The sequence below is a fragment of the Setaria italica genome, chromosome V (genome assembly GCF_000263155.2).
Source record: "Setaria italica strain Yugu1 chromosome V, Setaria_italica_v2.0, whole genome shotgun sequence".
Lineage (NCBI taxonomy): Eukaryota > Viridiplantae > Streptophyta > Magnoliopsida > Poales > Poaceae > Setaria > Setaria italica.
This window is the reverse complement of record NC_028454.1, coordinates 41,334,770-41,358,884: the sequence shown is the minus strand read 5'-3', so window position 1 is coordinate 41,358,884 and position 24,115 is coordinate 41,334,770. Positions and strand designations below refer to the sequence as shown.

At 46.3% G+C, this 24,115-nt stretch overlaps 3 protein-coding genes across 4 annotated transcripts; 1 reads left to right on the top strand and 2 right to left on the bottom strand.

The window, feature by feature from the left end:
* Positions 1-10,146: 10,146 nt before the first annotated feature.
* LOC101771906 lies at positions 10,147-10,730 on the bottom strand. Its single transcript, XM_004970507.4, has one exon. The coding sequence runs from the start codon at positions 10,641-10,643 to the stop codon at positions 10,380-10,382; it is 264 nt and encodes an 87-aa protein (XP_004970564.1). The 5' UTR covers positions 10,644-10,730; the 3' UTR covers positions 10,147-10,379.
* Positions 10,731-13,167: 2,437 nt separating this feature from the next.
* On the top strand, positions 13,168-17,608 carry LOC101771512 (transcription initiation factor TFIID subunit 12b). 2 transcript variants are annotated; one of them, XM_004970506.3, is made up of 8 exons: positions 13,168-13,719; positions 14,458-14,667; positions 15,080-15,598; positions 15,774-15,848; positions 15,991-16,069; positions 16,163-16,227; positions 16,503-16,713; positions 17,260-17,608. In XM_004970506.3, exons 1-7 carry the CDS (start codon positions 13,168-13,170, stop codon positions 16,674-16,676), a joined length of 1,674 nt encoding a protein of 557 aa, XP_004970563.1. In that variant the 3' UTR covers positions 16,677-16,713; positions 17,260-17,608. The 2 variants fall into 2 exon arrangements, with proteins under 2 accessions (XP_004970563.1, XP_012701798.1); XM_012846344.2 differs by having other exon boundaries at positions 17,253-17,608.
* A 217-nt stretch (positions 17,609-17,825) lies between these two features.
* LOC101771117 (ultraviolet-B receptor UVR8) lies at positions 17,826-22,665 on the bottom strand. Its single transcript, XM_012846345.2, has 11 exons — positions 22,221-22,665; positions 21,274-21,347; positions 21,095-21,179; positions 20,887-21,012; positions 20,549-20,785; positions 20,227-20,463; positions 19,593-19,636; positions 19,010-19,192; positions 18,799-18,889; positions 18,308-18,351; positions 17,826-18,225 (listed from the first exon to the last, which is right to left on the bottom strand). Exons 1-11 carry the CDS (start codon positions 22,498-22,500, stop codon positions 18,103-18,105), a joined length of 1,524 nt encoding a protein of 507 aa, XP_012701799.1. The 5' UTR covers positions 22,501-22,665; the 3' UTR covers positions 17,826-18,102.
* Positions 22,666-24,115: the final 1,450 nt, after the last annotated feature.

The following is a 24,115-nucleotide window of genomic DNA, read 5'->3' as shown; positions in this document are numbered from 1 at the left end:
GCCCAGCCCCAGCGTCAGGGTCCAATTTATAGGGCCCACGGCCTCTGGCCGCGGCGCCGCGCCCTTTTGACCCCACCCGCGCCCGGCACGTCACGTGCTGCGCTGGCCTTACCCTCTCCGCTCGTCACACGTCGGACCCCCGTGCAACGCTGTCACTTTGCCGGCCTCCCGTGGGCCTTGGCTGCCATTCGGCGCGTGACTTGCGCCGTCGACGAGACATCGCCGGCTTTGGGCCCAAGCAACGACGCCCGGTTTCTGTCCATCACAGACAGCGTGTTTCTTCTCCGGCCGGAGGCATCAGGGCACGTACATAGGTTAGCCGGCCATCGTTTTTTTAGCGCCACATCAGCATAATCGTCCTCCGTGGCAAGCATTTACGGAGGAAAGAGAGGCTCACCGGCGCCTCGTTCGTCTACGGCAGGAGCTCGTGCCCCACGCGAGGCGACGGCTCCTGGGGCGCGTTGTAGGAGTCGTTGCTGTTCGTCGCCGGCCGCCTGCTCCACGCCACCGGTGCCGCGCCAGCCGCCGGACGTAACGCCGCCGAGCCACGCTTGCTGCTGGATTCCTGCCGCCGCACCCTCACAGATCGAGAATTCGAGAGACGAGAACGGGATTGAGAGAGAGAAGATACAGGAGTCAACGGGAGAAGGATGGTCCAGATAAGTTGCTATTTTTGCAATCTGTCCCTTAGTAGAATAAGAAATCAAAAAGAGATCCTTTAGACAGCTAAGAAGGCCGAAAATAAAATCAAAATATTACATTACAGCCTTTCTCGCATGATTGTATTCTTCTGCACTGCACGGCATGTACCACGTATTCTCTCAAATAAACGAAGTGATATACAAAGATTTATGCTTAATCATCATGCTTAATCGTGGAGATTGGCAGTGCCACGGGGACACCGATTGATATAAATATATATTATATTTATATTTTTTAAAGATTTTATGTGATTTAATTTAATATCGTGCATTCTACCAGCACCAAAATGGCCATAAAAATTAAGTGTATATTTGATCACCGTTTCTATGAATGAATTAAATAGCTTGTAGACAACTAAATTAAATAGCTTGTAGACAACGATCTGTGACTGACATGATAAATCAAATAAACAGCCGCTATCAAAACTGTTGTACGTGGCCTCACATATTCCGTCCTCGAAGGAAATCAGGCGCTTGCTTCTTCCGGTCCGGTTTCGAGTCTTCCATGGCCACTTTCCCGAGAACAAGGCACCGAGGAACGAGGAATTGAAGCAGCTTGTCTGCCTGTGCATGTGTAAGCTAGAGTGAAGCCGAGCTGAAGTGCCGAACACGCGCGGCCCTTTTTCTTGTTTTTTGACGAACAAGTTTTTCGAGACTGAAATTGGTATCAGCTGTCTGAATATGGCAAAACCAGTCTACAAGTCGGTCATATCAGTTTTACAAATATTGTCAGATCTCTAATTGAACTTCACCATTGCAAGATGCAATATTGTGCTGACCGGTCACACCGGTTGGGATGGACGGTATGACCGGTTTGACCAGTCTAATCCGAATTAGGGGTTGTATTTTGACACAGGATTTACATAACCTTCTACTTCTACTGGGGCAAGACCTCCCCACCCTATAAATATAAAGGGTCACGGCCGATTGAGAACAACCCAATCGATTAAATCTACTGTGCATTTACTTTTTATCTCCTAAAATCCTCTTCCAATCTCCATGCTGTTCATCTACTAATCTCCACGACCAGAGATGGGGTCCTAGGCTTGCTGGTCGACCTAGGGCACGCCGGCGATGTCCACGCCTTGACGGGGTCCCTCCCGGGCGAGAGTTTCAACGGCCTTTGCTAGTTTGCTCGTAAACTGGTCGTTCTTCGCCACGTAAGTGCGTTGGTTATCCCTTTGCTGGTTTGCTTGTAAACCTAACCGTCCTCCATCAGTGTAGTAGTTATCCTCTCGAATAATCAACTCGGGCTAAACCCTAGGAAACCGGTCTAACCGGATTGCTGGACTAGTCTGACCGATCTGGGCAACATACTGCCCCGTTCGGTCTGCTCGCGACCCGCACGCTATAATATTTTCATGTGTTGGCTCTAAATTTACTTCAACACAAGCACTACGAGTCCTCTAGTGGTCAGGCTTTTAGCATATTTTGCGAAGTGCTTGCTGATTCCTCAATGTCATGGGGTCTATTTGTTTCAGCTTTTCTGAGTAGTGATTCTCTAGAAATCTAGCTACCCTGAAAAGCTATTATCCACAGAATCTGTTGGTAGGAGAAGTAGAGTGTTTGGCAACTTGATTTGTTTTATTAGGGACAGGGAGCTCGATGGCAGGGTGGTGCTCGGTGGCCGGTGGCACTGACTAACGGGCGGCACAGGAGGTAGAGGGGCCAGGAGGAGCTGGCGGCGGGGCCACGCCACCACCGGCGGCACGCGCAAGTGCTTCCTCTACACTGGCTCCTCTGACGGCTACGTCAAGGGACACCGCCTCGCCGGCGCCATATCCGGGAGGGGCCGGCGGCGGGACCCGGTGGGGCCCAGCCGGCGGAGGGCGGGCGGCGGGGCTAGCGGCAGGGCACAGCGGGACCGGCGATGCGCTGTGTGGCCAGGAGGGGCTGGTGGCGGGGAGCGGAGGGGCTGGCGAGGGGGCGTAAAGGGGTCAGCGGTGGCGCGCTGATGGGCCAGGAGGGGCCGGTGGTGGGGCGCGGCCAGGCTGGCGGAGGGGCCAGCAGCGGACAGTGCGGAGGACAAGTGGAAGGGTGCGGAGGGGAGAGGGGGTGCTGGAATCGATGGGATTTTCCCGCAAGCGGCACCCTGGCCTGATTCTCACCTTACATTATACTTCCGCTCGGGAGAAAATCTGATTGCTATGGAATCAAACGAGAATCGTAGCGTTTGGGAGGGTTTCTTCGATTTTTTTTTCACTAGAATTCGCCCAGAATTGGAAACAAACAAGCCCATGTCCATGAAGCCCATGGCCCATGGACCACCTGTGCTGGGGCTGTGATTATCTTATCCGATGCGACTGGCAATAACGCCAAGCACGCGCCTTCTGATGCGTCGCGAAACCCGGCAGATCTCGGGCGTTTTGAGGTCAAACCATGATGCAGTGTCGGTGAACCCAAGGAACCGGCCGGGTTGCCTTGCCTCCTGAAGCCGCAAGCGCGATCTGCGACCGACGGGCTATCAATGGATCTCATCGGTGCAGCGCAACGTGATACGCGTGGAGGTAAGTTTGCGCTTGGGCGCTGATTTTCTGTTGATTAGTAAAGTGCACGATGCGGCACCCAGTTGATTTAGAAAAAAAATATAGACTTATTACCGATCCATCGTACATCGGTATATTAAGAAAAAAACAATATAATATTTTAGAAAACTCAAAACATACTATGAATATTTTCATCCATACATTAGCCAAATCAAATAAATAAAAATTTGTCCCACGTGACTAATGTAATGCTAAGGAGAATAAAAATTGAGATCAGCCATGTAATCCGCCAGTCATTTGAATGCATGATAGCAAAGGGTAAAAATTCTTCATCAAAATAAACATCCATTGGTATGTAATTACATCCATAACTTGCATCTAGGCAATGAAATCCATTTACAAACACTACGCTAGAAAAACTTTGTGTTGGCGGCTAGAACAAATTTGTGCTGGCAACTAAAACAGGTTTGTGCTGGCGGGTATCACATCCGCCAGCAACCTTGAGCCAGCACAGATACCGTCTCTGCTGGCGGGTACTTGCCCGCTAGCACAGACGGTTCTGTGCTGGCGGGCATCTTTAGCCACCCGCCAGCACAGATGAGCTTGCCTAGGGAAGCTTTGTGCTAGCGGGTGCTAATCCCACCCGCCGGCACGCTAAATTCCCTGTGCCAGCACAAATCAATTCTGGCGTAGTGGAAAGACATAATTTAGATAGTACCCTAATGATAATGGTAAAGGTGAATTTCCAATTAAGCATTGATCAAACTCATGTATAGAGTCCGACATATTTAGCCTTGGGCAAGTTATCATTTCTACGTAGCCAGTTGTCGCCATCATCCTTTGGGTCATGCTCTTTAAATAGTTCTTTGCATATAAATATTCTTAAAAAACCATGTTCATAGCAATTTGAAAGCATTTTGAAATTCCATGTTCTAAAGAAAAAAACCTCTACGAGGCAAACATGGTCGTAACCCAATGATAACAATTTGGGCACTTGAAAGTTGATGTCCATGACATTGACAAGATTTTGTGTTGCGGCATAGTGCCTGTTAAGTGTTGCAGCGTAGTGCTTGTTTTTCCCTCGGTCTTATTATGGTGACAATTTTCGCTGGACTTTGCACGCCTCCTCTCCTTTTCCTCCTCCGGCAAATTGGTATAATTATCCTTTCTTTTTTTCCTTTTATATTCTGCTGTTGTATCAACATTTTCAATGTCTTCACCACCTGCAACTTTAAAATACCATGGTCAAAACTAACGAAGACCAAGCAAAACCAAACCAACTAATATGGATGAAAAAAAGTAAAAAAAAACATATAAGTACCACATTCCACGCTAGCCGTTGTTTCTTCTACTAACAAACTAGGCCAACCAAACTCTCCTCTTGATCTCTTACGACCACGTCGAGAACTAGGGGTTGTTATGTTTGTCACATAAGTGGAAGACGATGATCCGTCGGTAGGAAACAATTATCAGTATTCTATTTCTAATATTATAATGATCAATATGATAAACGATGTGTCAGTTCACACAGTGGTTACAAATGGTATGCGATTACCTGACAACCATGAAATAGCTCTTTCTACTGACCGCTCAGGTAATCATGTGCGTGCAAAGTTTATTGGACCAAAATCAAGAACCTCATATACGCGTGCACCAAAGTATAGTAGAGGACTGCTAAAATATATATTTAATTAATTGCAAATCAAGATAGGTTAACACGAACCAGACTTAGCTTAAATCTATACCTAAGACCCAAGAAACCTGTGAAGCATAGTCAGATTGATGGCAATGCATCAGGCCAAATGAGAAACATCATGAACCACATAGATTTAAGAGCAAAATGAGTATTGGCAGCACACGAGGATGTGTATTGCAAACGTATCATGCATGAAGTATAATAATGGAGCCCCCTGGAGACCCGTTTTTGGCCTCAGCAGCTTGCAACGGCGGCGAGACGGCAGCGAAGCAGCATCCCGCGATGTCATGGCAGCGGAGGAAGGCGACGATCTCTTCATCATTGCTCCGCGGCGGCGGCGGCTCCGGCCTCCGGCACGGCCGGGGCGCGAGGGAGCCGGTGGTGGCGATGCCAGCGTGGATGCGCGAGGCGGCGGGCGGCGAGGGTCGGCGCGGCCATTCCACATGGCGCTCACGGCCATGGACGCGGCCTACAGCCGGTGGCAGTGCTGGGTCATGTACTACTGGTACAAGCGAATGCAGGCGCGCCCCGGCGGCGAGGCCATGGGCGGGTTTCATGCACGTACTGCATCTCGGGAAAGCCCGACGGGCTCATGGACGAGATCCCCACCTTCGTCGTCGACCCGCTGCCCGCTGGCAAGGACCACGTACGCAAACCGTAAACAGCAAAATCACCTCTTTTCTACCTCCGCCGGAACAATGATGAACAGATGATCGTTGGAAATAGGAAAAACCAAACAAGAGATGGACAGCAATATGTTCTTGCTTGCCTGTCGCTCCGCCAGGTTCTGCTATAAGACGTCGTCATCGTAGGCATCGGTGTGGGGGTCCTGACGCTCGAGTAACGTTGGGCTGGGCACGCACCCCTGATCTGTTCATGCACCCCCGACCTTGACCCTGAAACGGACGTCGGGTGGAGGGCAGGCCTGAGGGCGTGACGGGCACGATGGGATGGCAGCGACTGAAGGAAAGCAATAAAAAGGAAGGCTTCGGGGTTTCTGGAAGGTGAAAATCGCCGAGGGATCGGAAGTGAAAATCGCGAGGGCGGGTATGCGGGCGGTTATGTTTTTTCTGCGGTGAAAAAATGGTGGCGAAATGATGGAATCATTTTCTAAAATGTTGTTTTTATCCTTCGTCAAAACTTTGGTACCCCGTACTTCTGTAAGGGGTAGGGGGAAATTGTTTTGGTGGGAAATATTTTTAATTATTTTCGATCTTTAGTATAGAATAGATATAGTATGTATAGATATAGATAGATGAAAAAAATGACGGCGAAAAGGCAGAACCATTTTCTAAAGTGTTGTTTTCACTTTTTGTCAAAACTTTGGTACCTCTCAACCTGCTAGGTGGGTCCTTCTGTAGGGGTAGGGGAAATTATTTTGGTGGGAAATGTTTTCAATTATTTTCGATTTTTAAGTATAGATATAGCATAGATTCTGAAGTACTCCCTCTGTTCCAAATTGTAGGTCGTTTTAGCTTTTGTTTAGTTCATAGATATTATTATATATCTAGACATATACTATATCCAGATGTATAATAATATATATGCACCTAAAAAAGTTAAAATGACCTATAATTTGGAATGGATGGAGTAGTACTAATTTTTCTGCAAAAGATTTTTATGCAACTTAATCCTGTATTCTTGTGTGGTGCTCTTGTCTGAACTCTGAACTAGCTGGATACTGTACTTTCGGTGATCCTTCTTCGAGATTTGATAGACCCAACCTGATTGTGCTAGGAGCTGGGACAACCAGTGAATAGGCTGAAATATTGGCTGCCTTGTTCCCCCGGCTACGCCTCATGCAGTGAAATTTTGGGGGGTTTGACAAGATGAGCTTGGAAAGCAAGGTAAGGTGAATTGTTTTCTTTGTCAGAAGTTAAACAGGAAAATTTTAGCAACAATGTGCACCTTCTGCATCTTATTTTTATTTTTAGCTCCGAAACAACTCCCTCTCATGGAATCATGGCCCATTGGGCTAAAATCTTGGGCCACTAAATCTTAGGCCACTCATGGACATACTCAATTGGCCCGGCAAAGAATATGCGTCGTGTGGGAAAGAAATAAGTTGTGCACGACTCACAACGGACAAATGATAGGAAAAAGCTAACGAGCGCTCGATCGTGTCATTGTGCGAAACGCGTGACCCTCCACGGCCTGCTGTAGCCCAACAGCAGACAGGTGGGCTGCCGTGGCCCACGGACATATTTTGGTATTTGCTTTCAAAAAATAATATGATAACTTGATTGTCCATTTTCAATTCCGTTTACACCATCGTGCCTGTTGCGATAAGATCTAAAAAACAAGATCCATGATGCATTATTTTGGAATAATTTTTATAAACTGGCAAATTATATTGAATGTACAATAGTTACTTATACACTACGTGCGTGACAATTTATGCGTAAATCTCTCAAGTAGATAAATTGCTAAAAAATAATTTTTACCCTCTATTATGTTGTTTACCTCTGTGAGGATCTACGTAAGTAACCATATTGTATCTACATAAATTACTACCAAACAATACATAATATTGTCCGAATACGAGTTGGTACGCAATGTTTACATAAGTTGATAAATTTGTCGCAATGTAAATTCGCTACTAGACCAGTAGAAATACAACATAAGTTGATGCATAAATCATTGTATAGTATGTCACTCAACATAAGTTGTCACGACGTATCTATAGTTATCGACTACTATCTGCATAAGTTTGATACATATGTTGTTACACAGTCTGTACATAAGTTACTACTTACAATCAATATAACTTCATCGTCGTATAAAATAGGCTTAAAACATATAAAATATGATCTTATTGAAAAAAACACAATGATGCAATCAGACTTAAAACGAGCACTTGACGAAAGAGTAATTGCCATCTAAAAAATAAAGGGGGTGTTTGGATCTTTAGTCTGGACTAAAATTCATGTCACATCGAATATTCGAAGGCTAATTAGGAGGACTAAATATGAGCTAATTATAAAACTAATTACACAGATGGAGACTAATTCACAAGACGAATCTATTAAGCCTAATTAATCCATCATTAGCACATGTTTACTGTAGCATCACATTGCCAAACCATGGACTAATTAAGCTTAGTAGATTCGTCTTGCAAATTAGTCTCCATCTGTGCAATTGATTTTGTAATTGATCTATGTTTAATACTCCTAATTAGTATCTAAACATTTGATGTGATAGGAATTTTAGGAGTGACCAGGGGTGGTTGGATCTTTAGTCCGGACTAAAATTTATGTCACATCGAATATTCGTAGGCTAATTAGGAGGACTAAACATGAGCTAATTATAAAACTAATTACACAGATTGGAGGCTAATTCATGAGATGAATCTATTAAGCCTAATTAATCAATCATTAGCACATGTTTACTGTAGCACCACATTGTCAAATCATGGACTAATTAGGCTTAATAGATTCATCTCGCAAATTAATCTCCATCTGTACAATTGATTTTATAATTAATCTATATTTAATACTTCTAATTAGTATGTAAACATTCAATGTGACAGGAATTTTAGAATCGACTAAAGAAACAAACACCCGGAGAAACAAACACCCCAAAGCATTTTTCGTCGCTAAGGTCACCAACGAAAGCGACATCTACTAGTCTGTTCCATCCGTTGAGAAGGACATGTGCCAGCCTAACTAATAAATTAGAAAAGGGGAAACAGTGAGTTGTTGCAGGTTGTAGCGTTGGATAGAGGTCGCGCGCTATTCGTTTGCGCGACCGGCCGCGCGTTAACCTCGTCCAAATGACAGAACTTCCCCCCAAAAAAAGCAGAAGGATAGAATTAACCGTCCTGTACAATATACAGTTATACACTGCTATTGAGTGACGAGGAAATCATGGCGGCACCACTGTTCGCGACCATGACGGGGTGTTTGGGAGACAGAGGTTAAATTTTAGTCCTGTCACATCGGATGTTCGGATACTAATTAGGACGACTAAATATGAGCTGATTACAAAACTAATAGCAGAACCCCTAGGCTAAATCGTGAGACGAATCTATTAAGCCTAATTAATCCATCATTAGCGAATGGTTACTGTAGCACCACATTGTCAAATCATGGACTAATTAGGCTTAATAGATTCGTCTCGCGATTTAGCCTAGGGGTTGTGCAATTAGTTTTGTAATTAACCAATGTTTAATACTTCTAATTAGTATCAAACATCCGATATGACAGGGCTAAATTTTAGCCCCTGTGTGCCAAACAGCCCCATATATTAGGGTGCGTTTGGTTCCGAGGACGAAGTGAGACGGGACGGGACGATCCCACTTCATCCCGCGTTTAGTTGGAGGACAGGTAGGCCTAGAAGAGAATATTCTCTCTATATGCGGGGTACCCCGTCCCTCCAAAACGAGCGGACGGGGGCGTCCCACTTCGTCTCCGTCAACGCCGTGTCTTCTTCGTCAGGCGGGCGCGGTCGGAGCTCCTGCAGCCGCAGCGGGCGCGGTCGGAGCTCCTGCAGCCGCGGCAGGCGCGGCAAGATGCGGCCGCGGCCGGAGCTCCGGTGGGCGGAGGCGGGCGCGGCCGGGGCGGACGCGGCCGGGGCGGACGCGGGCGGAGGCGAGCAGGGGCGGCGCCACGGGTGGAGCAGGAAGGCCAGTGTGGTGCAGGGAGGAAGAAGAAGACGTTGTTAGTATGACGAGTGGGCCCCACAAACGGTGTCTAACGGAAGGAGAAAACGGTGCTCATCCCGTCTGTTGCAATCTCTCCAACCAAACAAAAAATTGGGACGACCCCATCCCATTCAACCAAACATGAAATGGGATCATCCCATCTCAGAAAATTAGGACGGGATCATCCCATTCTACATTGTCTCCTATCCAAACGCACCCTTACATGACTGGTTGCTGGTGCTATTGCGCACTTACTGGTTGCCTACACTACAAAACACTTGATGTTTAACTTTGCAAAGCCTCCTTTGAGACTTAGTGGGTGTTTGGATCCCCGGACTAAACTTTAGCCCCTGTCACATCGAATGTTTGGACACTAATTAGGAGTATTAAACATAGGCTAATTACAAAACTAATTTCACAACCCCTAGGCTAAATCGCGAGACGAATCCATCAAGGCTAATTAGTCCATGATTTGACAATATGGTGCTACAGTAAACATTCGCTAATGATGAATTAATTAGGCTTAATAGATTCGTCTCGCGATTTAACCTAGGGGTTCTGCAATTAGTTTTGTAATTAGCTCATGTTTAATCCTCCTAATTAGCATCCGAATATCCGATGTGACACGAACTAAACTTTAGATCCAGGATCAAACACCCTCGTTTCAACCTCCAGCGACAGTGGAAAAAAGGGCATAAAAGCTAGTAAAAACTGCACAGAACCTGAAAACCACTAAACCAGTATGTTCGTTTCCAGTTCGTACTATTGCTCGATGTCTTTGCACATGATCATACCATACTTGTTCGTCTTGCGAGGCACCGCGCTTTGACCAGCAAATTCATTGATTAAAGATCCTAAGCTCGCCGGCGCAGCGTCGAGCATCGGATCGGAGACGCCCGCGCGGTGCAGGTGGTGACGGCCTCGGCGTGCACGGACGTCGAGCAGAGCTGCTGGTTCCTCTCGTCGCGGTGGCGGCCGTCAGAATCTCCCGGCAGGAGCACGTACGACGACACCGGCGAGGGCTCGTCGGAATCAGAGGTCAAGCCGCCGAAGGAGGCATGCTCTTCTTCCTTGTACTGAGCTATGACCTTGAAGACGAACGGGATGATGCCTTCCATGCTCGGCGAGAAGCTGTCTGAGAAATTAGAAGCTTTTGTGCTCTGTGACTTGAGTGAAAGAGCTGGATAGGGATGATGAGTAGTAGTGTGGCCAAGGACGGACGCTTGAGAGATGACGGGGTATAAAAAGGGCGGGCAAAATCGCCATGGAAAGGGACATCAACAACTAATCCCATAGCCCAGCAAGAAAGGGTTTGGAAACTACTGTTCGAACTGAGACCGACCGGAACCCAAACGATGGGTCCAATACCGCTATGAAAGTCTAAATGTTAACAGTGTGCTATTCTCTAACTGACACGCATGCACCTTGAGCTTGATGTGCATGTCTGACGACGGATCGACAGCTCAATGGTTTGACGCTTTCGTTGCCCGCGGAATGCACAGCCAATGGGTTTTCGGGCAGCTCAATCCAGGTTCCAGGAATATTTGGAAGGGAATGGTTGCGTGGTCTCGCACGACGAGTCTGCCATTGGGAGATCATATCGGAAGTGCGTTTTTTTCAGAGCTCCGAAGCTTACAGCAGTGGAAAGTTTCAACTGCCGGGTGGCGTGATCCACTGGAAACTAAATCCAGTGGATAAACCCGAGACGTCCGGGGTCCCCATCCTTTTTGTATTTCTTCCTTGAACGGAGAGTGATGAGCTTATCGACACGGTGCTGCAGCCTCTCAGGCTCGCAGCTAGGTGCCACCGCAGGATCGACGAAGTGTTCAGTGTTGAACCGTTTCCAGGTGGGACTGGGGCGCGGAGGAGGCGACACTGCGACAGCCCGCCGGAAGCAGAAATCCCGGGCGCGGCCGTGGGTTTCTTTTGGCGCAGGCCGATGTGCGCGCACAGACGAATTGGACTGCCGACGCGGAAAGGGGTTGGAAAAAGAGGCAGCGGGCAGCGGGCTTTGGCTTCGCTTGGCCGAAGTCTTTGGACGGGGCCAGTGTGGGTTGTGATGGCTCCCGGGCTGGGAGCAAGCTCGCACCCGGCTGCCGGCTGCCCCGAGCCGAGGTCTTGGCTTCACGATCACGAACGCGCTCGGCCCCGTCGCGCACGACGGCACGAGCGCGCATGACCCGTCACGGCAAGGGCTTGTGGCCCCTCCCACGGTCCCACCCACCAGGTGCGCACTGGCCGTAGGCAGAGCAGGGCGCCAAGCGCGCATCGGCAGTTTATGTTGCGGGTCCAACGGGAGACGGCCGTCCGCCGGACGACGGTCTCTGGCCGGACGCCTGACCTGGACGGCAGTGAATTGGATCTGACGCGACGCGCCGTGCTTCGCTCGTCGGCGGTGAGGGAGAGGCAGAGGAGGTCGGCAGATGGCGAACTGGTAAGCGACAGCACCGTGCGCCTCCTGCACGACAAAACGACGAGGTTTGATTTTGCCTGGCATGTTTCAAACGACGAGGTTTGGGACTCAGGAGGACCGTGAGCACAATTGCAGAACCAATCGACCAGATAAGTGCTTTGCTGCTACTCGGTGTCCTATGATCATACGACCTCGTTTTGAATTTATCTTGGACCTTGGCCAACCACTTGTAATTAATCTTAGAATTAATCCGAGATTAATAAGAGATGATTATCGCCTGAATCTGAAATATCTAAGTAAGTTGTTACGGTCGGCTACAACCCTTGCGATACAACTTGCTATATAATCAACCCAACATCACATAATTCCACAAATCCGATCAAGCATTGAAGGTCTAGGAGGTGGATCCTCTTAATTTGGTGACAAGATCTTCACTTCTACATCTGCATCAATGTCTTCACCGAGTCCGGAGGTAAATCATGAGTATTTAAGGTTCCGGCTAAATTTTCTCTTCGTATCTAAAGATTAGATGATGTGATTATATTTTAGGCTAAGGGATCCTCTGTCGTTAAGTTCATATTCATATTAGTTTAGATCCAACATTCTTAACATGAACCAATCCACAACATGGGGGAGGAAGGGAAAAAAACCAAACGTGTACTTGAAAAGTTTTACTTTGCGAGACCTGCGCTGCTAGGCTGCTACGCTTTGTGTGGGGGAAGACGGGAGAGTGCTAGCTTGTGAATACGTGCGTGCATGAAAAGAGTGCTTGACATGTACGGTTTTCATCAGCTGAACCCACAACATTGCACGAATGCTGTTTTCCGATGCCAATGTGACTACAACATGGTGCAGACGATCCAAAAGCAGAGCAATTTCTTTTCTTTTTTGAAGAAAACTTCTAGTAGAACATCTTTTTCGACGAGGTGTGCTGCTGACATGCCCGGAACTCGGTATAGTCCGGTGCATCAGCATGAACCCAAAAGTTCCTCACCAAACGGCAAAAGCTCGAACAGGGGCTCTTATCCGCTAAATGATCCGTGGGGCCCGCCCGCCAGTGACCCGGACAGCATCTAACCCTCCTTCTGACTCGACCGCCGAAAAGACTACGCACACACGTCAAAGTGCCCCACACGAACCCGTACCTGCCCTGCCCCGGCCCCCGACGCAACCGCGTCGTCCGTCTCGTCCCCGTCCGACTACCGCCGCCGAAACCCTACAGCCCCGCCATGGCGGATCCGCCGCCCGTGGCCGCCTCCGCGTCGCCGGCGCAGCCCGACCAGCTCACCGCCGCGGCCTCCGTCTCCACCCCGCAGAACCCCAACCCCAACCCCCTCCTCTCCCCCCAAATCCCCCCGTCCCCGACCGTCTCCGACCTCTCCGCGCACATCTCGTCCCCGCAGCAGCTCGACCCGGCGGCCGCGGCCGCCTCGGGGGGCGGAGGATCCATGGACTACCCGCCGCGGCCGCCCCAGCTGCAGGCGCCGTCGCCCACGCAGGCGGGGGCCGGCGCTGGGGGGTTCGGCCAGATCCACCGCTCGGGGTCGACCTCCCGCCTCTCCACCGCCAGCCAGCTCCCGCAGTACGCCGCCATGGCGGCTAGGATGTACGGCGCTCAGATGAGCTTCTCGGGCGGCGGAGGACTGGTGGGCCAGCAGCAACAGCAGCAGCTGGCGGGGCGTGCGCCCATGCTTGGGCAGGGGCAGCTGGGGATGCTGCAAGGCCAGGGAAACGCGGCATCCGCGGCACATTTTGGGCTCCAGTCACAGATGATGGCGCAGGTGAATTACTGAATTTGGAGCCTCGGGGCCTCCATAAGTAAACTGAATTTTGCATCTCCTCGTGCACCATAACAGGAAGGATAAAATGTGAGGGGAAGACTTTTAAATGTGAATTACTCATGCTAGAAGCAATCACAATAATTTTATACCATAATTTGGTGTTAGGACTCCTTGTTTTTTTATCTGTTCAATCAGGTTCGTTTTGATGGGTAGAAACAGCTTTGTAAAATACCTGTACATGTGAAATCACGCAAGAATATACATGGGCAGTCGAAGCTTGTTAAGCATGGTCGAACAGGTTTCCTATACCCATCTATGTTCAATTAAAAGGAAATGAGTAGTGAATCCAGAATACTCCTATTTCTTTTGAAGTTATTTACTGCATCATGACATGGACAAAAAGAAGGACCAAAGATTAAACTCTTGGATGTGAAGGTGGACTGGAAAGAAAATAAATTATCTAAACTCAATTATAAAATCTCTTAGCAATAATACTTATTAGTAGATAGTTCTACTTGTGGTTGTAAATACTTTCATCGAGAAAAATTGCACAATGAATAAGTGGCCTGTTAAAAGGAATGACACTGTCCAGAGTTTGCCTTTTGGAATTTTGATTGGGTGAGGAAAGTGTTTCTTTTTAAGGTACCTACAGCCAGCTGGATTTAATTCAAGGAGAGTATTATTTTCATTATTTCTTAGAAGCTACTAATAGAGTAATTGACTTCTATGTTCCTGTAGGCAAGGCAAAAGGGCATGGTACAAGGTACACAATTGAATAATGCTAATACAGCTCAAGTGCTGCAAGGGATGCAGCCCATGGGAGTCATGGGTACTATGGGGATGAGTCAGATGAGACCAAATGGAACTATCCCCTATGGTGCCCAACAACGGTTTGCCCATGCACAAATGAGACCTCAAGCATCTCAACAAGCTGCACTATCTCCTCAGGTACCTTGACAGTTTAAGGACTATATAAGAAAAAATAGTCTCCATTAATTTGCATACATGGTCTTCCGGCCGCACTAATGTTAAGGAATGCTGCAGTGTGGCAAGATTATGAAGCATATAATTATATGCCATGCTGAAAGAAGTAATAAACAGTCTGTTAACCACAGTGTTTGATCTTTCTTTAAACCACCGTGTATAAAACTGCTTGAGAGTTGTGACTTGTGTGCCCTTTATCCATATTTCCCGTTGATCCGTAACAACCAGAATTGCACACAGTACATACTGAAGTTGCTACATATCAACCTGTTCTTGCATATCTTTTTTTAAAAAACATTTATCATGTATAATGTTTCTGTAGTAGCTGTTATTTTCGAAGGAATGATCGTAATTTTTATATGTGATTGGTTTACAGAAAGTAGCTGGTCAAGGCTTGTCGAGAACAGCGTCAATTACAGCATTAAATTCACAACTGCCTGGATCATCGCAAAATGGACAGATGGTGGCAATGTCCATGCCTCAGCAACAGCAACAGCAGCAGTGGTTGAAGCAAATGCAATCATCCATGAGCTCACCAGTTTCTCCACAGCAACAATTTCAGCACCAACAAAGACTCATGTTAATGCAGCAACTTCAGCAGAAAACGGGATTGAGCCAACAGCAACTTGCACAAGTCCAACAGCAGCATCCACATCTCAATGCCCAACAACTGATTCAGCAGCAACATTTTCTCCAGCAGTTTCAGCAGCAGCAGCAGTCACTACAATCTCCAAGGGTTTCAGCGTCTGGTTCGCAGAAGTCTGCGAACCATACAGGATCACAGCCAGGTACACCTTTGTCCGGTGGAACTATGACTGGTGGAAGTGCAAGCCAGGGAGCTGAAGGAACTAGCCAACTTCTTGGGAAAAGGAAGATACAAGATCTGGTTGCACAGGTGATGACCTGGATCTTTTCTTACCTGTTCTAAACTTCTTTGTTGATGTTGTTCATGTCACTGATCATGATTTCAGCAAAGTTAATACACACCCTACTTTTTTTGGAAGAAGGTTTCTTATTTTAGTTGAATATAATACTTTGGTCTGTTCTTAAACCATAAAGTCTTATTACAGATAGATCCCCTAGGCAGGCTTGACCCTGAGGTGGAAGATCTACTTTTAGAAATGGCTGATGACTTCATTGACTCGGTAATTGTTTTGTGCCTTGCTATTTGTTTAGAGTATGATTTCCTATCGAGTTCAGAATCAGAGTACCTTCATCTTCTAAACTTGATCATATGTTATCTGCTGGAGATATCTTGTGATTCAGCTGACACGGGTTTGCCTTTAGGTGACTGCATTTGCGTGCACCTTAGCAAAACATAGGAAATCATCGGTTGTGGAAGCAAAGGATGTGTTGCTGCACTTAGGTCAGTTGCTTCACCTCGCTCTCATGCACACATGTTCATGGAAATGTGCTACTACATCTCATTTTGCTTGTTAATTTTCAATATATCTTGCAGAACAAAATTGGCATTTGTCTGTTCCTGGATTCTCAAGGGAGGATAAGAATCCTCAAAGAAACTCTGTAAGATCACATTACTTTGTGAATACTATCGTTCTTCATTAACCTATCTTTGGTTGGAGCCATAATCTTTTTTCTAATGTTCTTTTACCTTACGTATATCTGTGTTGGTGCTATACAATAAACCCCTGGACCCTACTCACAATAATATCCTGACTATCGTAGTCAATTTGCTGAGTGTATCTTGTAGGATTTACAAGTTAAACTTACATTGAAATTTGTATTCTGGAACCCTCATGCTCAAACAAAAGGTTGATTGAATTCCATTGTTGCAACAGGTAAAGCCATCAGTAGATCCGCAACAACCAGAAAGTGATGCTGCTGGTGTTAGAGGCCCAGGCAATAAGCTTATTGCTAATAACTCGGTTGGCAACCATCAAATAAGACCTCCGATTGCGGAGCCTTCAGCAATGCCAACAATGGGACCCCTGTCGAAGGCTCCCCGCTTTTAGGTGTTAATGCTGCTCTCCCATCGAAGGAAAATTTCCTGTAAGTTAATTGAGTGGATAAATGCTGTTCTTTCTAGTTTTCAATGATAATCCTTGGTAGTCTGATGATCTTTTGACTGCTCAAGCTGGAATGTTATATAAATTTGATGCTCCCACAAAATATGTGCATCTTCAGTTTTGCCCTTGTTTGCTAATGTCTGTCTCAGTAGATATTCAGTTCTCTAGTCACACGTTTTTCTACTATACACATGGCCCCGCAAGATTATTTAGTGTACAGTGTGCAGCTTGTGCGTTCAAACTATCTAGTGTACAATGTGCTCTAATAATCCCAGGACTGAAACAATCTAAATTGACAAATTTCTATGCTGACATATCTATCTGTAGGACACATGGCCCCGCAAGATTATTTAGTGTCCAGTATGCAGCTTGTGCGTTCAAACTATCTAGTGTACAATGTGCTGTAATAATCCCAGGACCGAAACAATCTAAATTGACAAATTTCAATGCTGACATATCTATCTGTAGGATATCTGTTGAGTGTCAGGTTTGTTCATTGTTCTCACAACTAGCCTTTTCAAGTTTTCAGGACAATCTACATGGAAACAGCCGTAGGCTCTAACACAAGGATTGCTAGCAAATGGAAGCACAAATAAATCCACGAGCATCTGTGGCAAACCACAGATGCCTGTGTACTTACAGGAAAGCAGTTGCTGACTGACCGATCGTCTCCGACGGACCCTCTACCTGGGTCGACTGTGACTTTGTTCCTTTTCTTTTTCTTTTTTGTGCCTGTAAATGCCCCCGTCCGTTGTATATAAATGTTTTTGCTACGGGGCATTATCGTCTCCAGTTTTGACGTTGCTATGTAGGTGAACATATATTTGAGTGAGCACAACTTAAAATCAGTGACGTGTATTCGATTTCATTTTTTGTTACTGGTAGAGTGGTAGTTCGTGCCTGTTCAAACATATTGGTCTCGGTTTTTTCCTGCAGGGCAATGGCCGTTTCAGGCTTCAATGTAGTGAACCAGTAGTACTTAAATCTCAAGCTGTAGGATTATAAACATGGAGGTACATCGTATGCCTTATTTTGCAGGTCCATCCTCCAGGCTCCAGTAGCGAAGAACATGGACGGCTGGAGTCGGCAATCTGGTAATCCGGTTACCCAATGTGGGAGCAGCATAACCGCTTGGCAAGCGTCAGCGAACCCAGTTTCAAGCGTAATTGTACAGGCAATCCTACTCAACTGTATACGCAGGGCGATACAAGATTCGTCTACGTTGCACACGTTGAAGAGCGCACCGGAAAGAATGAATACACACATCTGTATGCACTGCCATGTATGTACACGATGAAATGCAGCATCCGCACCTGCACGAGCCTACATGTTCCTAACAAAATTGTCAATCTACGGTAATTCCTGTCAGGTTTCAGGTAGGCGACTCCGCGAGCACCAAGGTGTGCCACCAGCCGCACGACACGTTCAGCGGGTGGTACGTGTCCACGGGGACACTGCAAGGCACGTTCCTGTCCATCGAGTCGCCGAGGCCGAGCTGCAAACGCAAACTCAAATTTCAGAAACGGAAGTAAACCTTGTACTTCAGTGGTATGAAAGGAGAGTCAAGGGTTAACTACCTGGCCATATTTGTTCCATCCCCAGCAGAATACCTCGCCTTCATCTGCAAAAGTTTCGTAATCCTTGTCAGATGCCAGAAGCACAAAAGACCTTTTTTCCGACCTAAGATGGAAACATTGTCCTGCCGATACAGTTGCCCTTTCCATTTCCTATATTTATTACAACTTTTACTGTTTCACTTCGTAGTTCTTTCTCTAGTCTATTTACATAGTATAAACCCTAGGGATCAGTATAGGTCTACCAGCTCTTAGTTCCTCTAGTCTACTTAACTCAATGAAAGAATTGGAAAAAAAAATTCTACCCCAGGCTGCACAACAATCAGTACAACCTATGATTAAAATGAGAGCATCATATGATTAAAAGGGGGTTAGGACTCGTATATGTATATGGGAGCAGTTTAAACATGTAACTAAGGCGAAGGATGGTACAAGATGGTACACTAGAAACATCTGCAGAACTCTATAACCAACAATAGAACAGATGAACGTACCTGTTATAATAGCACTGTGGCGAGCTCCACAAGAAACAGATCTGGCATTCTTATTTTCCAGGCTTGTAGCATCTACCAATTTTGGAACAGTCTGCATTTTGAAACAAACGGTTGTCAAAGGCCATCATTACTTCATGGAGAACTATGGGCATCTCTATGGATCAAAACTGCGTTAACTGCAGTAGCATCTGTTACATTAAAAACTTCATACCTCAGCTTGATCCGAACCAGTGCCAAGCTGCCCAAACTGGTTTCCTCCAAACGAATAGACATCACCATCTACAGATGTACATACGGTGTGCCACAGACCTGCGGCAACATCTTGCATCTTGATTCCCAGGATAGATGATACACACGTCGGACTTAAAACATCTTCTGTATTCCCTTGTCCGCACTGAAGAAGAAAAAGCACGGTTGACACAAATGAAGTGCATTGATAAAGAACAATCCTATAGAACATATAAAACGAATGAAATTATTGCACATAGCATAACATGCCATTAACATGGAATATGCTAGAGCATGAAAAATTGTGAAAATATAGTACCCATTAGTTATAATGATACAAATTCCAACATATACAAATACAAATAAAATGAACTAAAGCAATTAGCAACCGAAGGTACAAGATTACTATATTTTCCATATTGTAATGATCACCCATCTAACACTAAGACACAGAATGCCACTCACTGAACATATATATCTTTTGTTAGCTACCTGAGTGTATTTGTTTGGTTCAATAGATCACAATCATTTTGATCAAACAAAACTGGCCAGATTGAAAAGCTAACCTGTCCATACAGCCCCCATCCAAATGTGAGAAGAGCTCCTGAATCTGCAAGCAGGAGTTGGGTGTTAAAAATACAGGAGAGATCTTGCTACAGTTGCAGATATCTATGGGGAAAACTTCAAGTTCAAATGAAACTAAACCTTTGCAGCTTTGCTACAATCTGACAACTGAAAAGCTGCAGGTGGTTTGAGCTATAGCATTTTGGTTTAAGACAAGAAAGCCCTCCAAGTAGCAAATCAGAGCCTGGGACTAGATTCTAGAGTTATATTTCCTTATTGTAGTGTAAAAACCATTATGGAGTTATAATTCGTTTTGAAGGATAAGAGAGCAGTAGTGCCTAGGATTACAACACTGTGTCTACATGAACACCTTTTGGTACGAGATCCTGCATTTTCTACTATCTTGCAAAACAAGTTAGTAAATAGTAAACATATGTCTACTATTCTGAAAAGTCAAAATGCATGTCTAAAGACTACGCTATCCTGCTTCAGAGGACACATGTTAATTTGAAACCTTGTTTTCCACAGAGTTATATCCGACCTTTTGAAACTAGCTTGAGATCCAGAATGACTGGTATATCTCTACATGGATATGGTAAAGAACTTCAAGGAATGAATTAAAAAAATATAACTGACCTGTTACTACAGCACTATGACGGCCTCCACAAGCAATTGCCTTCACGCAATTTCCCATGACTTTACTGATGTGCCCTTCAGCGGTCTTGTTACCTTTCATAGCTGACGGCCGATCCTTGCTGTACAGTGCCGATTCAATGCACGGTACAGGATGAGGAGAAGAAACAGTTCTGATTCTGGAACCCAGACCTAGTTGCCCTTCTCCTCCATATCCCCAACCCCACACCTGACCTAAATCTGAAGTTTCAAAGAAAATATTATTCTAGTCAGTAAATTTCCTTGCAAGGCAAATATCACTGCCATAATGACAAATCTAGGTCACCTGATAGTGCTAACGTATGACGACCACCAGCAGCTACAGCCACTATTTTCACTCCTGTATTAAATGTCACAACACAAGGGGGTGCAGAAAGACTTTCATCACTAGATGTTGAGCTCTCGGGTCCATGTTTTGCTGAAGACAACCTTCGTCGCTTTGTGCTATCGTCAGTGCCTCTGCTTTCAGAAGGACCAGATGCTGCTCCACTGCTCGTCCTAGATACCTGTGACCTGGGGCTCACTGTAATGGAGTTTCCTTTGTTATATCTGTAAACAATTGATGTAGAGAAGCTTATATTTTTTAGGCAGGAATGAGAAAAGGTAGGAAGTAAGCATCACCACCTTGGTCAGTGGCCATTGCAATTTGTCTTTCATCCTTCTCCATGGTTCCAACTGAAGACTGGTCTCCAACAACCCTGCCAGTTGGAACACATTCTTTCCAACCCCACGTGTAGACATCCCCTTCATCTGCTCCAGAAAAACAATTATAAGAAATTCCACAATTATGAGCGACGTGTAGAGCAAAACTAGGAACCAGGATTGCTAGTACCTGTTATGGCAACACAATGTGCCCATCCAGCATCCGCCCTCACCATTGCAACACCACTAGGAAGAGGGAAAACCTCTGGAGTCTCCTGAGAGGTATAATATTTTATATTTAGTAACAATAGGTCCTGAGTTTTCTCTCATGGTGCAGGAAAGCATAAAGCATTAATACTGTTTCCATACCTCGTGCTTCCCAGCAGTTACATAACTTTGGCCCATGTCATCAGCAGAACCCCAAGTGAGGAGTTTTCCAGACTCTTGAACAATGAAAAAGAAAGCCAGGTTCAGAGTTGGGTCGAATTTGATGGCAGCAACTATAACTCAGGAATTAGCATATAAATACAACATAATCTTATACTCTTACAACTGTAGCTAGACATATAGAACTAACAATTTGAACCTGAGACTTTTGCATGAATTTTGTGGAAGATGGTAGGCCAGCAAGGCACATACTAACAAGCAAACAAGGAGGATTGTCACCATGTTAAGAGGCAATGGCATTCCAAGACCCTTGTTTATTGTCAGTGGCTGTTTGATCCTTATGGAATTATAACAGGAATCAGGTTCCACAAAAACTAAGGAAACTTTACTCAGCAATGTTGCTTTGGCTCTTCTGGGATCATCTTAATCATAGAAACTACTTTCCACTCAGAAGCAAATCCCTACTTCAGATTGAAACTGTCCCCTATGAGATTCTTATACCGAAAGCATAATCAGGCTAGGGAACCTCTCTGCGCTCAGACTTTAAGCTCCAATTCAATTCAGCAGAACACCCGTCAATACGGATCACCAAGGTCTAAAGAAACCCGAATCAATGTAAGCTCCACAAACCCATTCGCAGTCAGCTGTTTCAAACGGTCCCGGAACAGCCCATCTTCCAATTTACTCACAAATCCTCCAACAAAACCACTTTCCTCCAGTACCTTATTAGCACCGCCAATTACTCATCAGTTCGCAAAAATTCGCCAAGCTCGCACATCCAAAACCTGTCCCCCAACGATAATCCGCCACAAAAACCGCACAGGCCGACACCCGCAGCAGATCTAAAACAGCCCACGCGCAGAACCAACGAACGGAAAGCAACAGGACACAAGCACACGAGCAATGAGGAAGGGAAGAGGTGACGTCACCGGAGATGGCCATGGCGAAGCCGCACCCTCCGCCGCACACGTCCCTCCACCCATCGCCGCCGGGCGCCGCCGCCGCCGGGGGGAGCCTCACGGGGACCGGCCCGAGCAGCGGCGAGCGCTGCGGCGACACGCCGGGTAGGTAGCCCCACATCAGCACCACCCGCTCCTTATTCTCCGCCCCCGCCCCGGCCCCCTGCGCGCAGCCGGCGCCGCCGCCGCCGTCCTCCTCCATCTCCTCCTCCCCTCCCCCTCCCCCTCCGCCGCTGCCGCGGCCGTTCATCTCCTCGAGGAACCCCGGCCGCTCCGAATCCACCGTCGATTACTCAGCTATCTTCTTCGATGGCTGCCTGCCCGGGCCGCGGATGGGAGCGAAGCAAGCGAGCGAGCAAGCAAGGCCCTGGTGTTGGTTGCGGCGGAATGGGAAGCGGCGGCCACTTGCTTTTCCAAGGCCAAGCGTGAGGCTGAGAGCCGCGAGGTCTGCGCCGTATCAGTTTCTTCGGGGACGGGGGCGCCACATCGGACGCTGACGTGGCAGGACCCGACACGTGGCGCGCGCCGGGCCGCTGGATCGAGACGGACATTCGTGGCCAGGAAGCGGCAGGAAGGATCTGGAAGTCAGAGGCCGGGGGCCCTGGCGGGCGGACGTGTCGGCCCCGAACGGCGGCCACGTCGCGGGATCGGAGCCAGGAGACGCGGGGGTGGGACTGACTCGGGAGGGCCGGTGCCCGGAGGGAGACGTGGCCGGCAGCGATTTGACCAACGGCGCTCGCCGCATCCACGAATTAAAGTATGCTGGAGAACGGTGGTGAGGTACCGACGGCTAGCTTTCGCGCTAGAATTAGAACCCCAGGCTACCTAAAATACTGCACGCTGAGATGATAAGGTGCAGTAGTAGTTTCAGCATCACGAGTTCTATATTTTGGCTCGTGGGAGGTGTGAAGGTGGATATAAAAACTAGATAACCACATGCTGGTAGGGTTTAAAGCTTAAACTATGATGCTCGGTAATTTAATTTTATACACAAGTAAATACTTGTACTGACATCACATCAAGTATGCGTAGATATACTTCTATTCAAATATGCAAATGTGTCAGGTGTGGTATGACATACGCTTCCATACATGTGTCGTGGTCTGTTCCTGTACTTTTGTAGTCGCAGTAGGTTAAAAATATGCACGGCATGAATTTTGGAATATGCCCACTATTGATTTTCAAAAAAGAATATGCCTACTATATGAGATTATACTGTGCCCATTGTTTTTCCAACTATATATGGCATATTTTCTATAAAAAAACTATATATGGCATAATTCGGGATGGACAAAGGATGTTATATTATACGACTTCTATAAAAGATGCAATTTATGCTCCTTCTGCTGTAAAAGTTTTAATGCATTTCGTCCAGGCTGCAATTCGCGCGTTGTTTTGCTATGTTGAGCATCTTCATCTCTGCATTTTCCGTTAATCCTGGTTAAAGAAGTACGAAGTATAAAACCAATTTTCGTTTTTTAAAAAAATGAAAATACTAAAACCAAGTTTCCACTTGTACTACATACGCTACAGTTTTTTTTGTTTGAAATAAACATACGCTACAAAATCACGTGCTACCAAAGGCAAAACACCGAAGGACCAGTAAATGCGCGTACTTGATACCCCTACTAAATTTTATAGCACCTGTCACATTGGATGTTTAGATACTAATTAGGAGTGTTAAACATAGTCTAATTACAAAACTAATTGCACAGATGGAGTCTAATTCGCGAGACGAATCTATTAAGCCTAATTAGTCCATGATTTGATAATGTGGTGTTACAGTAACCATTTGCTAATGATGGATTAATTAGCCTTAATAGATTCGTCTCGTGAATTAGACTCCATATGTGCAATTAGTTTTG

Coding starts and splice junctions, on each gene's coding strand:
- LOC101771906 (XM_004970507.4), bottom strand. CDS start 10,643: ATGGAAGGCATCATCCCGTTCGTCTTCAAGGTCATAGCTCAGTACAAG.
- LOC101771512 (XM_004970506.3), top strand. CDS start 13,168: ATGGCGGATCCGCCGCCCGTGGCCGCCTCCGCGTCGCCGGCGCAGCCC. Junction 13,720..14,457: donor AGTCACAGATGATGGCGCAG/GTGAATTACTGA, acceptor ATGTTCCTGTAG/GCAAGGCAAAAGGGCATGGT. Junction 15,599..15,773: donor TACAAGATCTGGTTGCACAG/GTGATGACCTGG, acceptor GTCTTATTACAG/ATAGATCCCCTAGGCAGGCT.
- LOC101771117 (XM_012846345.2), bottom strand. CDS start 22,500: ATGAACGGCCGCGGCAGCGGCGGAGGGGGAGGGGGAGGGGAGGAGGAG. Junction 20,464..20,548: donor TCATACGTTAGCACTATCAG/GTGACCTAGATT, acceptor TTGAAACTTCAG/ATTTAGGTCAGGTGTGGGGT. Junction 19,637..20,226: donor TCATAGTGCTGTAGTAACAG/GTCAGTTATATT, acceptor TCCTGCTTGCAG/ATTCAGGAGCTCTTCTCACA.